Genomic DNA, 14,096 nt, shown 5'->3' with positions numbered 1-14,096 from the left:
GAGTGTAAGACATAACAGGGAAGCTCTATAAACTACAGACGGTAGATAATCTACAGACGCGCAAAGAGCGTGGCATAAAACACCAATCAAACCGTCAAATCGAGGCACCAAACGAGCAAAATAAACAAACTTGTGTTTCGTATAGGCAGGGAAGACTAAGTTTTCTAATCTACCTGATATGTTAAAACTTAAACTATTGATTTACTAGCAACATATTGATTAGTTACCCTTAATATATCAGTATAATGCTTTAAAATATTCAATTGGCTTGTTCAATTTGCAAAATATGCGTCGTAATTCGCGAACTTCCACGAAACATACCTCTCGATTCACGCAACTTACTGCTGATTATAGGAAGATTGATCCAATTCTGACTGGTTGCCAAAGCTGTTTAAATAAAATAAACAAAAAAAGTGTTGCCGAATTGGTAATTTTTCTCTTTGCGCGTCTGTAGATTATCTACCGTCTGTACCTGTACCTGTAACCTGTAATCTGTAACCTTTGCACGGTGCCTATAACCTTAACTCTGGTTTGACGTTTTTGTGTGTTTTGTTTTGATTCCCTTTGTAACCTAATTGTATTGCTAGGGATGGGTTTATTACTTGTATTTTTTTTCTCTTTATTATCGAGATTTTCAGCCGTGGGCTGGTTCATCTCGAGATTTATTATTACTTGTAATTCGTACCATTTGTATACGGAAACCGAAAATGCCCGACTTTTTCGAAGCAGAAAAATTATACCAGTTTTGCACAACATATACTTTTGTCATTTTTGCAGTTTTTTGCTTCTGGGTCTTGCGAATAAGTAATCGAAACAAAAACCCCACAACACGGTCAAACCTGGGACGAAAAAAACGTCTGACGTCTGCTTGGACGTCTGCGTGCAATGCTTTATAGTTACTCACCACGTTGAAATATTTCAATTTTGTGATGGGTGAAATTTTTCATTGGTAAATTGGTGAATTCAATTGTCAAAATTTGCAAATGCCAAAGAAAAATAGTGCAAAAAGTAAACCGCCTTTATGTGCAGTCCTCGCTTTTGAAAAATTTGCTTCAATTCTCTGATTCTACCCGGGTGGTTTTTTTGACGAGTGATTGGAAGAAGTTCCCGTACATATCGTATCATCTAGCTGTGAAACGCTTCCGAGGAACTCCGTTACAATTGCAATGGCAGCCAGAGCTCGACGTGCCGCTACCAAAGCTCCCATCATTATAGATTCGGATACCGAATCCGAAAAGGAAGCCAGTGATCCGGAGGGCATTTTTTCCAGTCCCGAGGTAAAGCCCAAGGTTAAACGTGCCATCAAGCGTTCCGCTAAAGGATCAGACGATGATTCCGATTTTGACGAATTTAGGTTGGACATGTGAGTATTCACTATTTTTACTGTGGTCCTCGGAATAATTGACGATACTATTTCAGAAAACCTCCCGTTAAAAGGAGAACATCTACTAAAGCAGCCGAAAGTCCTGCAAAGAAAGCAAAAGCTGAGCCCAAGCCGAAGGCTCCGAGAAAGCCGCGAGAACCGAAAGCTCCGAAGGAACCGAAAACGGTGACGAAAGTACCGAAAGAACCAAAGGTACCAAAAGCCCCGAAAGAACCCAAAGCACCGAAAGTTCCAAAGACTCCAAAAGAACCAAAGCCAAAAACCACTGCCGCAAAACGAGTGGGACGAAAGAAAGCTGTTGAACAGGACATAGGAGTTGAGGATCAGTCTGTGCTTGAAGTTGAAGTTAAAGATGAACCACAAGAACATGTCATGGAACACAATTCGATGGATGACTCAAGCGCATATCCTGTTGAACCAGAGCAAAAACCTGTAAAACATGAACAGGATTCCAGACCGAAGTACAAAAAGCGCATTAGTATGACGGTTCGGGATCAATGGGATGATCATGAACTACTAGCGGAAATGCAAAATATCGATCGCCATACAGCCCGCAATATAATTCGGTTGTTTGAGGAAGAAAATACCATTCCATTCATTTGCCGTTATCGCAGAGAATTGATAGGCGACATGTCACCCGACGATCTTCGAGATGTCAAGTTGGCCTACAACCAAATACTCTCGATTAAGCTCAAAGCGGATACCATCATCAAGAATCTCGAGAAAGAAGAAAAACTTACGGAAGACATCAAACTGGATCTATTGTCGGCCAAAAGCGTCGACGAGCTGGACCACATGTATGCACCTTTCAAGCCGGCCAATAAAGGTTCATTGGCTGACCGAGCAAAGGCTTTGGGTTTGGAAAGTTATGCCGAGGGCATTCTTATCGGAAGCTTGCCACAAATTGATCTTCCGGAATTAGTTAAACCCGGCATCGAAGGACTTGAAACAGTTGAAAAAGTCGAAGAAGGTATCAAACATCTGATGGCATATAATTTCAGCAAAAATACTGCCGTGTTGGAGGAAATTCGAAGGCTGTAAGTATATTTTAAGTTATTTTTTTAACTTTAGTATAAATTTTCGATTCAATTGCAGCATCACAAAATATGACATCGTACTTAGTTCGAGTCAGATGAAGTCGCGCCCTGGGCGGGACAAGTCGGAAGCAAATAACAACGGCGCAGCAGGGGCTTCCGGGGGAATCGCTAGTCTCAAACGAATTCCGAAGAAGGTGGACGAGTTCAAATACGAGCACTACTTTAGCTTCAGTTGTACTACCAAATATCTTCGACCGCATCAAATCATGGCCTTGAACCGGGGCGAAAACCAAAAGGTGCTCAGCATCAAACTCCAGTTCAAGGATCAGGTCAAAGGCGATCTGTACTGGTTCCTGAAGCGAGAGTATCTGCAAGCCGGTACCCAGTCCCGAAAGCGAACCGAGCTTTTCGAAGCATCGTTCGATGAAGCATTCACGAAGAAACGTAAGACGTCAACTGTTGTATTTGTTAACATTGTGATAATTACTCAAAGGTCATTTATCCGAATATCGTTTCTAAAGAATTTATTTTCTTCGCTTCGTCCTGTGGTCACAGCCCTTCGGTTCGCTTTTTGTTCAAATCGTTTTTCCACATGTGATAAGTTTCAACTCTTGTCAGTAAGGTTGCCCGGTTGTGCAAAGTTCTTTCTTCTGGTTTGAAGCTTATCGTTTGGTTTTTCTTGTACTGATTCGTATAAATTGTATAGAAGGAACGCATAACGCTTCGTTAGCTACCTAGGGGATGTGAAAAATTCGGCTTTTCCAGTGAAAGACGCCAGTAGCTTCTCGTATTTCAAATCCGTCCAAGCAGATTTTACAACAAAGTAGTTGAGTTTATATATGTGACTTAGGAGTTTGTTATCCAACAAATTACATCCAATTACAGTGTGTTTATTAAGAACTCTTCTTCCACAGTGATTCCCTTGATGACTCGAACTGTCCGTTCAGAGCTGACCAAGCGAGCCGAGCGAGCATCGGTGGAGGTATTCGCCAACAATCTTAAACAACTGCTGCTAACTGGCCCGGTGAAAGGAGAAAAAATCCTTGGCATCGATCCGGGTTTTAGCAACGGCTGCAAGTTGGCGCTTATTTCCGAATGTGGTGATTTGTTGGATTCCACCACCGTTTATCCACACGTCGGAGGAGAGCGGTCCAAAGTAGCACCCGGAATAATTGCTAAAATCATGTCGAAGCACAATTGCAACTTGATTGCCCTTGGGAATGGGACTGCATGTCGAGAAACGGAATCGATGCTATCGTATATGCTGGAGGAGGGAATTTTGGACAAGAGATGGATTCGTTATTGTATAGTACCGGAACAGGGTGCATCCATTTATTCCTGCAGCGAAATAGCAAAAAAAGAGTTTCCTAAAATGGACGTAAATCTCATCAGCGCAGGTAAGCAATATTCGCTGGCCGCGCACTCACTTTCAATTGAAAGCAACTTGTCTTTACAGTTTCGATTGCCCGCCGTCTGCAAGATCCGCTCTGTGAGTATGTTAAAATCGAACCACGTCATCTGGGGGTAGGCATGTATCAGCATGATCTCAACGAAAAAAGCCTCTCCGAAACGCTTGATGAGGTAGTGATGGAATGTGTGTCCTTTGTCGGCGTGGATATCAACACCGCTTCCGTCAGTTTGCTAAGTCATGTAGCAGGTTTAACGGCTAAACGAGCGGAACACATTGTCACCCATCGAACGCGGCATGGTCCCTTTCGCAGCCGTGAACAACTGCTCAAGGTGAAATTTATTGGCGATAAAACTTTTACTCAGTGCGCCGGTTTCATCAGAATTGAACCGTTGACGGCTGGTATTCAAGAGTACAATTTACTAGATTCTACTTGGGTTCATCCGGAAAGTTATGACCTTGCTGAAAGCATCATCAGCAAGGCTGGGTTGTCGAACAAGGAAATCGGACGCGCTGATTTCATTCTAGGAATTCGAGAGTTTACTTTCCGAACTTCGAAAGATACATTGACAAATATATTTGAACAGCCGATCGAACGGATCGAATGCGTATTAAGCGCCTTGCAGCGAGATTTGCTACGAGACTACCGAGCTGATGTTAATAAACCGCCAATGTTTAAAAAAGGTCTCACGTCAATGAACGATTTGACTGAAGGAACAGTGCTGACCGGTGCGGTCAATAATGTGACCGATTTCGGAGCTTTTGTCGACATCGGAGTCGAGAACAACGGTCTAATTCATCGAACTAAAATGAACGGCAAGCGGGTGAACATCGGAGATAGAGTGGAAGTGACCGTAATTTCCATAGACATTGCCAAGGGACGACTCGGTCTCAAGCTAGAACAAATTTTGTAAGATTCAACCCCGCGCAAGTTTCTTTTAGGGGTTGGCCTGGAATTGTGTACTCTGATAGTTTTACATGCATTAATAAATATGTATTGAAATGTACTCTTCGACATGGTCTAATATTCCGAATTACCACTTATTATTGTCTGTATTTTAAACTGTAGGATGTAGGAATGGACTGAAGAAAAGCCTATTGTGCACATCCAAAATAGTCTCGTCTCATGCAGTTTTTATCAGTTTTCTGCAGAATCAAACTATTTGCTGATCCTTATCGAAAAGCGCAAATGTTTCGATTTCTTTGTTGTTAAGCGTGAAGTTATTGAAAACCTTTGATAATGACCTTTGGTTTCATTGTGCAGTGCATGTTTGTGTGTGCTTGATTAGTATGATCCTCTTTATCTTCATTTATTATTTACCATTTATTTATTTGATTCATCTGACCATCTGTCTTCATGAATTTGTGGTAGGATGAGGAAAAGCCCTTTTGAAGTGAAACGCTGCTCAAGAGGGCGTAAAAACCCATCATCTCTTGATTTTTGACTGCCAAATGAGACAGAAGCAGAAACAATGGAAAAGAGCATGAAGGAAATCTCCACAAAAACTGGACAAAAATGATAGAAAAAGCCAAGAAAAACGAACAAAGATACGTGACAGAATGGGAGAGAAAACGGCACATAAAAAGAGAAAAAAGTAAATGGGTAGTGTAAAAACAAGAGAAAAGAAAGAAAAACCATAAAAAAGAAAACAAGTTAGAAACTGAGAATAAACTAGACAGGAAAGGAGAAAAAACGTGAAAAAAAGCACGGGTGCACAAAAATGAAAAAAAAAACGAAAGAGGAAAAAAATGAAAACGGAAATGGGTTTGGAAAAGCAGATTGTGACAGAAAAGGTGGAAAAGACATAAAAGGAAGAACGGAACAGACCAAAACAAGAACACGAACGAACAGACCAAAAAACGAGAAGCGAAAAAAGATGACCGAAAAATAAAAAAGTCGAAACGGGTCAGGAAAGACAAAAACCCAATGGACAGGTAATAAGGGAAAACGGACCTAAAAACAAGGAAAAACGGAAGAGCAAAGATGAAAAACGGGTAAAAACTATCAGGACTCAGAAAAAAGACATAAAACGGGAAAGGAGAAGAATAAAAAGGAACATAGTAAAAGAAAACAATGAACAGAAAAAAGGAATTTAGAGAGAAAAAGAAAGAAAACGAAACAAAAAAGGGAATACGGAACAGAAAACAAGAGAAATGAAAGGGAAAATAAAAATAGCAAAAAATAAAATATAGCGAAAAAACGAAAATAGGTAAAAGAAACGAGGTACACGGGAAAACAGAATAAACACGTCACAAAAGATGGGAAAACGGGGCATTAAAAAGAAGAAAACAGAACTGACGAAGACGACAAACGAAAAGGAAAAGAAACAAAATGATTTGGAAAGAATTGAATACTAAAAACGAAAAAAGGGAAAACTAGAAGATAAAAGATAGAAAACAGGGAAAAAATAACAGACTACGATTAACCTTTGCGTCCCCGACATCAAAAATGATGGTACTTGCAGTTACACTCTTGGCTCTATCTTCACTTATTTTCATTCGATTTTTATGCAATTAAAGAACTTAAAAGAAAAAAAAAGTCTTAAAAGAACCACATTAGATTGGCTTTTAACGAAAAAATAAGTTGATAAATTATGGTTCCATTTTCACGGAGATATTCCAGATCGCAGTGGGATTTTATTTTGACGTCATAAGTAGCATGAGAAATAAAACTTTAAAATCTGCTTAACAGAGTGCCCAAAAGTTATCCATTTCATTTGTGGTCAATAGAAATGAATCTAACACTATCCTGTAGAGCTCAAGTTCATGTTCCACACTCCGGAACCTCCGGTATCGGTTCTACCGGAACTGAAAATTGGCCGCTTTGAATTATCTTCAGTAATATGGCAAAAGGGGCATCAAACCAAAAGATTTTTCAACGCGAGTCCTTGCGTGGACTTTTGGATGTATTTTGACCCGATCTGGGCATTCCGGAATACATCCAAAAGTCCACACAAGAATTCGCTTTGAAAAATCCTTTGATTTGATACCCCTTTTGCCATATTACTGAAGAGAATTCAAAATGGCCAATTTTCAGTTCTGGTAGAACCGACCACGGATATTCCGCAGTGTGGGACATGAACTTGCGCTCTACAGGATAGTGCAAGATTCATTCTTATTATATTATATTATCTTCAACTTAGTTGTACAGACAATTTGTTTTAGTCTAATAGTTATATCCTACGCTTATAAATAATTTTACTAATGTCGAAATCGTACACGTCACCAGCATCATTGAAGACACGGCAGCACATGGCCCAAGGTTCGTTGTACCCGTAGTTTGTACGATGAAAAGGCCGCCACAGAAGGGAATGATTCCGGAGATGCCTTCGGGGGACATGGATGTTAACTTGGTTTAAAAGAGAGCTGCAATCAACATCTCCGTTTAGTAGTCCGAAAACAAAACGTTTTTGCAATAATTTCCGTCTCGCAGCTAACGAATGCAGGTCGATCACATTGCAGCGTTCCTGATAGGCTGGTAGATTTATAGGATCGTCCCAGGGCAGAAAACGCAGAGCGTATCTCAGGATTTTTTTTTTGGATAGCCTCTAATCTATTGATATGCACAGCATGGTATGGGGCCCATAGAACAACAGCGTATTCTAGAATGCTGCGGACAAGTGCACAATAAACGATTTAAGTGCGTATATATCCTGGAATGCTTTAGTGTTTCTTTTCACGAAACCTAGTATTGCGAAAGCCTTAGCTGTTATTGTAGAAATGTGATCATTGAACCTGACTTTACGATCAATAGTAACGCCCAAATCCTTAATAGCCTGTACTCGACGTAAATGGTTTTGCCCGATAGTGTAATCGTTTTGCAGGGGGTCACGTAGACGGCTAAAATATATGACGCAACATTTCGTGACGTTAACTTCCATGCCATTCAGGGTGCACCATCGTGAGAGAGAATTAATATCGCCTTGAAGAGCGCACCCATCAAGTGCGGACTTAGTTTCACGGAATATCTTTAAGTCTTCTGCGAACATAAATTTAGAACAGCTCAAACGGCTGCACAGCTCGTTAGCAAAAAGTACAAATATCAAGGGTCCTAGATGACTGCCTTGAGGCACACCGGATGGCACCTCGAAACAAGCCGAATTAGTACCATTGATGCTGATAAAAGCATAGCGTTCGGTAAGGTATGATTGGATCCACTCTGTTACCCAGGTTGGTAACCCCATACACCTCATTTTTTCTACTGTCAGTGCGTGTGGAACAAGGGGTTTCCAACAGCAATGATTTTTTTTCCATGTGTGGACTCATTACTGCGACCAGTATAGTTGATCTATTGTAATATCGCCCGGGTGTTTGCTGTATGACCTGCACTGCATTTCTTTTTGCTATAATCGCTATTGAGTGAGCGATATGCTTATTAAATTTTATGCGTGCTTGCGTGTATTGGGGTTTACCCTTCTTTCAAAGCTTAATCTACTTTACCCACTTATTCCTCGCTGCCGGCACTATCCCATATTATAGCCGTCCCTGGCGAGGACTCATTCGTACCTCTGACCAGTACACTTAACTATAGGAGGGACATTTGCACTGTTAAGAGGCTTCAGAGGGTAAATATAGAATTCAGCACGAAGGAAGGGTAAATGGAGGGGCCTGAGAATAAACCCATGCTAAAGTCACTTGACATCGAGAATGGCTTGATTCTACTAAGATTCGAACCCACGACCACTCGCTTGTCAAAGCAGACTCGGTAACCTTGCGGCTACGGAGCCCCCCTACAGCAATGATTACTACGCAACTTTGAAAAAAGTTACTTTTGATTACTTTATTGATTACCTCTGATTACCAGTAATCAAACTCTTGTGATTACTATAAATTTATCATATTTACCAATAATTACTTAAGATTATCATTGATTACTCTACTGATTACCATTGATTAGCTAATTAATTCGAAAATGATTACAAAAGTAATCTCTGATTACTACGCACTTATACGCCTTACTGGAAACCCCTTGGTGTGGAACTTAGTCGAATGCCTTGCTGAAGTCGATGTATTGCTGTTGCAGTTGAAAACCGTAATAATCGACGTTCGACATTCGGTTTAATTCGTGTTCTGTGTGTCGCAACTACATCGCACGTGGTGCGCTGTGATCGCACATTGATAAGCTATACAGCGCACCACGTGCGACGTAGTTGCGACACACAGAACACGAATAAAACCGAATGTCGCACGTCGATTATTACGGTTTTCAACTGCAACAGCAATATATCGCATCGACTTGTCTTCATTTTTCAATGCTCGTGATTTGTGAGTTGACGATTACCATCAAATTCGTGGCTGCAGACCGTTTTCTCATACACAATATCACAGAGAACAGACTACCGTGGACCCCCGTTCGTTTGACCATTTTTAATCTGAACACTTTTTAATTTGAACCCCGTTGGTTTGCACGACGTGCAAATTAAAAATGGTTCAAATGTCATTCTCAACATGACATCATTTGTTCGATTCGTTTGTACTGACCTAGCGTGCTTAATCGGTTTCACATTTCGTTTTCCTAACGATTAAGAGAGAAATCCGATCGGAAAATGCAATATTCGCACTTGCAACTGCCAACTAAAACAAACCACCAAAACAATAACAAAGATCAGGGCGGCCAGTTCACACAGGTTTCAGCATATTTCGGGTTACCAGTGGTTCAAATTAAAAAGTAACCCCGTTAGTTTGCATGAGGAATCGTTCAAACGAACGGGGGTCCACTGTACCAGGTAATCGACAAAAAGTGTGTAAAAGGTTTTTATGTAATCTACGAGCAATTCTTCAAAAGTGCACCCCTCGAGCAGTAAGTGGCAAACTAAATCTTGATGTCGCTGTTATCGCTGCTATGTAACTCCAGCACAAAGAAATATTAATAAAGGTACATGGATATTTTTTGATGCGTTTGGCAAACTATTTCTGGAGGGCGCTACCGGCAGATTTTACACACAAAAAATCGATTACTTCCTTCGAGCCTGTTAATCTGTTCTTTGTGACAATATCATCGACCATCTTTTCAAGAACCTTGGGGAGACAGCTCAGAATTGAAATTCCGCGATAGTTCTCAATGTCGTGGACATTTCCAGTCTTGTGTATAGGAGTGATGAACGCGACTTTCCACATCGTTGGAAAAATACCACAATCTGGTGAACGATTGAAGATGATTGACACGGGTACAGCGAGGGATGTGGCAAATTGTTTAATGAACGATGGTGGCAGACTGTCTGGACCAGGACCTTTTGAGGAATCTACGGACGAAAGTGCTTGTTTCACATCCTCGATGGACACAATCAAGTGTCGCAGATAGATGTTGTAATACGCTATGCCGGTCAGCCAATCCCGATGTTCATCCGGCGTATGAGAAGGATGAATGTCGAGAACACACTCTTGAAGAACTTAGCAAAAAGTTCAGTAGCAGCTACCGCGGAGTCCGCGCGAGCTTCTTTCAAGAAAACGTCCTACGGAATACCGCCATTACGACTGAGCTTCTTCACAAAAGTCCAAAAAGTCGATGGATCACGTTTTGCGTTCGCCTCATTGCGCAACACGTACTCATGGAATAGTGTGTTTAACCGGCTGGAGTAGAACTCTTCCATGTCGCGAAGTAGCCGCTTGTTTTCCTCTGATCGTACTTTAATAGACCGTTTTCTTGCTTTTCGTAATCTGTTTCTAAGATTTCGCAACTCAGGGGTCCACCAAGGTTGGCTGAATTGCACTCGGGGCAGTCTTTGTCTAATAGGGATACAGTCGTGGATGATATCGAAGATCACATCATAAAACCGGAAAACAGTGTGGTCAACATCACAATCTGCTAAAACTGTTGCCCAGTCTAAGGATTGAAGGCGTGTATGAACTGCAGCTTCATCGCAGGAGTCATAGTCATAGTAATAGCGAACTGTAGCGAAGTCTTCAGTAGTCCGAATGTAGTCAATTTTAACAATTAAAGGTCTATGATGAGCGTGACGTTTTAAAATTCCACTGGGCGGTTCGAAGAGTTCAATTTTGTCAGTGTCGCTAACGAAAGCCAGGTCAAGTAGTCTGTCATTCACATTACGAATATCCTGAATCTGTTGTAACCCACATGCTAGAATGGATTGAGTCAGGACCATTTCTTGTTCAGACGAGGCGTTAATTGGAATATAACAATGCATGTCGGCGTCAAATTTCCACGAGAGCATAGGCAAGTTGTAGTCACCCAATGCAATGACTGCATCAGTCGAGTTAGCGATATTATAATTGATCACAAATGAAATGGATAACTTTTGCGCACTCTGTTAAGCAGATTTGTAGTTTTATTTCATATGCAACATGCAGCATGATGGCAGTGAGCGGACAGGACACTACCCCGGATAACTTAGTCCAAAAGATGTGTTCCAGCTCGGACATCTGGGGAGCGGTCAATGCGGCTGCTACCCAGATTGTACTTGAGCTACAAAACCACTGGAGAGCCGATCAACGGCGAATAAACAGCCTAACTACCATAGTCCAGTAGTTATCTAAGCGAGTGCATTAAGCACAATAGCCCCTCCCTGAAGTAATACCGATAAGGTGGTGCCAGGGGGGATTGAGGCTGGAGACTCGAGTAGGGTTTTAGTGGGTCGGGATCCTCACGCTCCATTAGGGGGGTCGGGATACCTAAACCCCACTCCCTGAGTTATCGTCTCAGGTGTCTGATAGTACCGTATCTTCTAAGGTGCTCAGCAGATTTCCCAACTCGTAAAAAAAAAATACTGAAAACTCGATGCAACACTCGGACGCCGCTGTGTGGCAATGTTGCGAAACATGCCTTTTTGAAAAATGAGTGGTTTTTGATTGGACGATGGAATTAACGCGAGTGTCTCGTCTGTTTGTCTGTGGTTAAAATATAACAAAATACAAGACTGAAAATTGAAAAATGGGAAGCAAACTAAGGAAAATGGAACAATGAAACAGGAAACAGGAAAACGAGGAAAAACTTTCTTCTGTGAGAGAGAAAACCTAGAAAACGGTACACAAAAGGAAAGAAAATGAAACAAAAACTGGAGAAACGGGCGGTCGAAAAATGTCTATCTTAAGTTCCAAGCAACACTTCGTGTCTAATTTCCTGCCCATATTCTGTTTGAAGTAAAACTTCAAGTTCAAATCAGTCCAAATTCATGTTTAATTTAAAGTCCACTGTTATACTCTATTTCAAGTTCAATTGCATGTCCTATTTTAAGCCCAATTTCAGGTCTAATTCACTTCCAATTTCAAACAAAATTTGAAGTCCAATCTCAAATAAAAACTTTCAAATTCTGATGTAAGTCCAATTTCATGTTTGATTTCAAGAAAAAATCTCTAGTTTTAATAACTCTAAATTTAAATCCAATTTCAAGCGCAATTTTAAGTTAAATTACAGGGGATTACAGGGAATTGTTGTTTCAAACTATCATCATTTTTCTGCGTGCAGTTAAATATGAAGTAATGCTTCAACATCAAATTAGTTCAAATTCAACTCTTATTTAATGACCTATATTCTAATTTCAATCACAGAGAACAGACTACCAGGTAATCGACAAAAAGTGTGTAAAAGGTTTTTATGTAATCTACGAGTAATCCTTCAATAGAGCACCCCTCGAGCAGTAAGTGGCAAACTAAATCTTGATGTCGCTACCATCGCTGCTATATGTAACTCCAGCACAAAGTAATATTGATAAAGGTACATGGATATTTTTTGATGCGTTAGGCAAACTATTTCTGGAGGGCGCCACCGACAGATTTTACACACAAAAATTTGATTACTTCCTTCGAGCCTGTTAATCTGTTCTCTGTGTTTCAATTCTAATTTCTAGTGAAGTTCCAAGTCTAATTTGTAGTCCAAATTTAACTTTGATTTTAAGTCCAATTCCCCAATTTCAATCGGGCAATTAAGTCCAATTTCCGAATGTCCAGAGCTTTCAGCCGTACCGGCTGGTATTTTTGTGCTAAGCAGTATTGTTGATTACAAGAGAAATTGTACACTCAAGACTCAAGTAGTTTTTTACACGGGGTGTTTTTTCGAACATTAAGAACGGGACAACTTAGGAACCATTCATTTGTTTCTCAATATATTTGGGAGAGGCCCGACAATCGTCACGTATTTTGTAAATGGTTCCTAAGTTATATCATTTTTGAGTACAGCACTCGTGCGCTAATTGCACGTCCTCTAATCGCACCGTCTTTTAATTGCACGTCCGCTAATTGCACGATAGTGCAATTAAAAAGCAGTTATCTGTCAAAAACTACGTGGGTTCCTAGGTGGTTGCTATAAACAAAAATGCAGCGTTGCCGAATAAAAACTCTCTCTCTCTGCATAACGTAGACACAGACAAACAGACATAACACTCGTTTTCCATTCATCGTACCGATTAAACCGTCATTTCAAATTTAGGCTTAGTTGGGAATGTCTCCGTTTTGGTCAAAGTGGCGCTTTTTGACGAGAGAAGGGGAATTCCCCATAAAAAATACTTGCTACTTCGAGGGATACCCATATTGCTATTTGATATTTGGGAATGTCGATCATAGATGGCGCTAGTGTTCAGGCTAAATGTGAGTTACGATAATTTTTGTTGGTTTTTCTTCCAAGAGTTATGTCTGTTTGTCTGTGACGTAGATATATCACAAACCAATTAATTCAAATTCTGCTAAACTTTGACGAATTAGACACATCCCAGATAACACAAAATCGTAATAGAAAGTTCACATTAAATCGTTTTCATGTCAATTTCATATCGGAGTTGTATAATGATTAGAGTATGTCAAATCGAAGTGAACAATAAGTTGTTTTACAGTCGTGCGTGTCTTCATATACAATTCATGACTGTGAATTATAAAGCAGGATAGACAATTGCAATATTTGATTATATCTATATCATATATTCAGGAGTATTTAGTTGCGTGTTATAAAAACTGCGCAAAATAGAATTACAAATAGTTGTCAAAATGTTCGCACGTATATCGCCTCCACTTTGGTACATATATGCTTTTATATGGCGTGAAATATAACTTTTTCGTTCAGATATGATTTCGTATACCTCAGTTGCAATCGAGATATACAAACCAAATGGTTTACTGGGATATTCATTACGCTTTTGGTTCGTTTGTAATGATTTGAATGTTCTTCCCAGAACAAAGCGTAGGTGTGAGCGCATGTGGAGTTCTTTACGGTGATAACGCATCACGCCTTACAATAAATATTGGCAGCCATCGTGCAATTAAAAAACAAAATTCGCTAGTCGCATCGCTTCATTCGTGAAATTAGCGAACGAGTGCTGTA

At 40.4% G+C, this 14,096-nt stretch overlaps 1 protein-coding gene across 1 annotated transcript; it reads left to right on the top strand.

Annotated features, from left to right (window-relative positions):
• Window positions 1–1,125: 1,125 nt before the first annotated feature.
• Window positions 1,126–4,748, top strand: LOC128744177 (uncharacterized protein YdcI). The gene is made up of 5 exons (XM_053840998.1): window positions 1,126–1,363; window positions 1,420–2,421; window positions 2,480–2,865; window positions 3,336–3,818; window positions 3,878–4,748. Exons 1-5 carry the CDS (start codon window positions 1,167–1,169, stop codon window positions 4,741–4,743), a joined length of 2,934 nt encoding a protein of 977 aa, XP_053696973.1. The 5' UTR covers window positions 1,126–1,166; the 3' UTR covers window positions 4,744–4,748.
• Window positions 4,749–14,096: the final 9,348 nt, after the last annotated feature.

The sequence above is a fragment of the Sabethes cyaneus genome, chromosome 1 (assembly GCF_943734655.1).
Source record: "Sabethes cyaneus chromosome 1, idSabCyanKW18_F2, whole genome shotgun sequence".
NCBI lineage: Eukaryota > Metazoa > Arthropoda > Insecta > Diptera > Culicidae > Sabethes > Sabethes cyaneus.
Note: the sequence above shows the minus strand (reverse complement) of the source record. Positions and strands in the feature narration are given on the sequence as shown.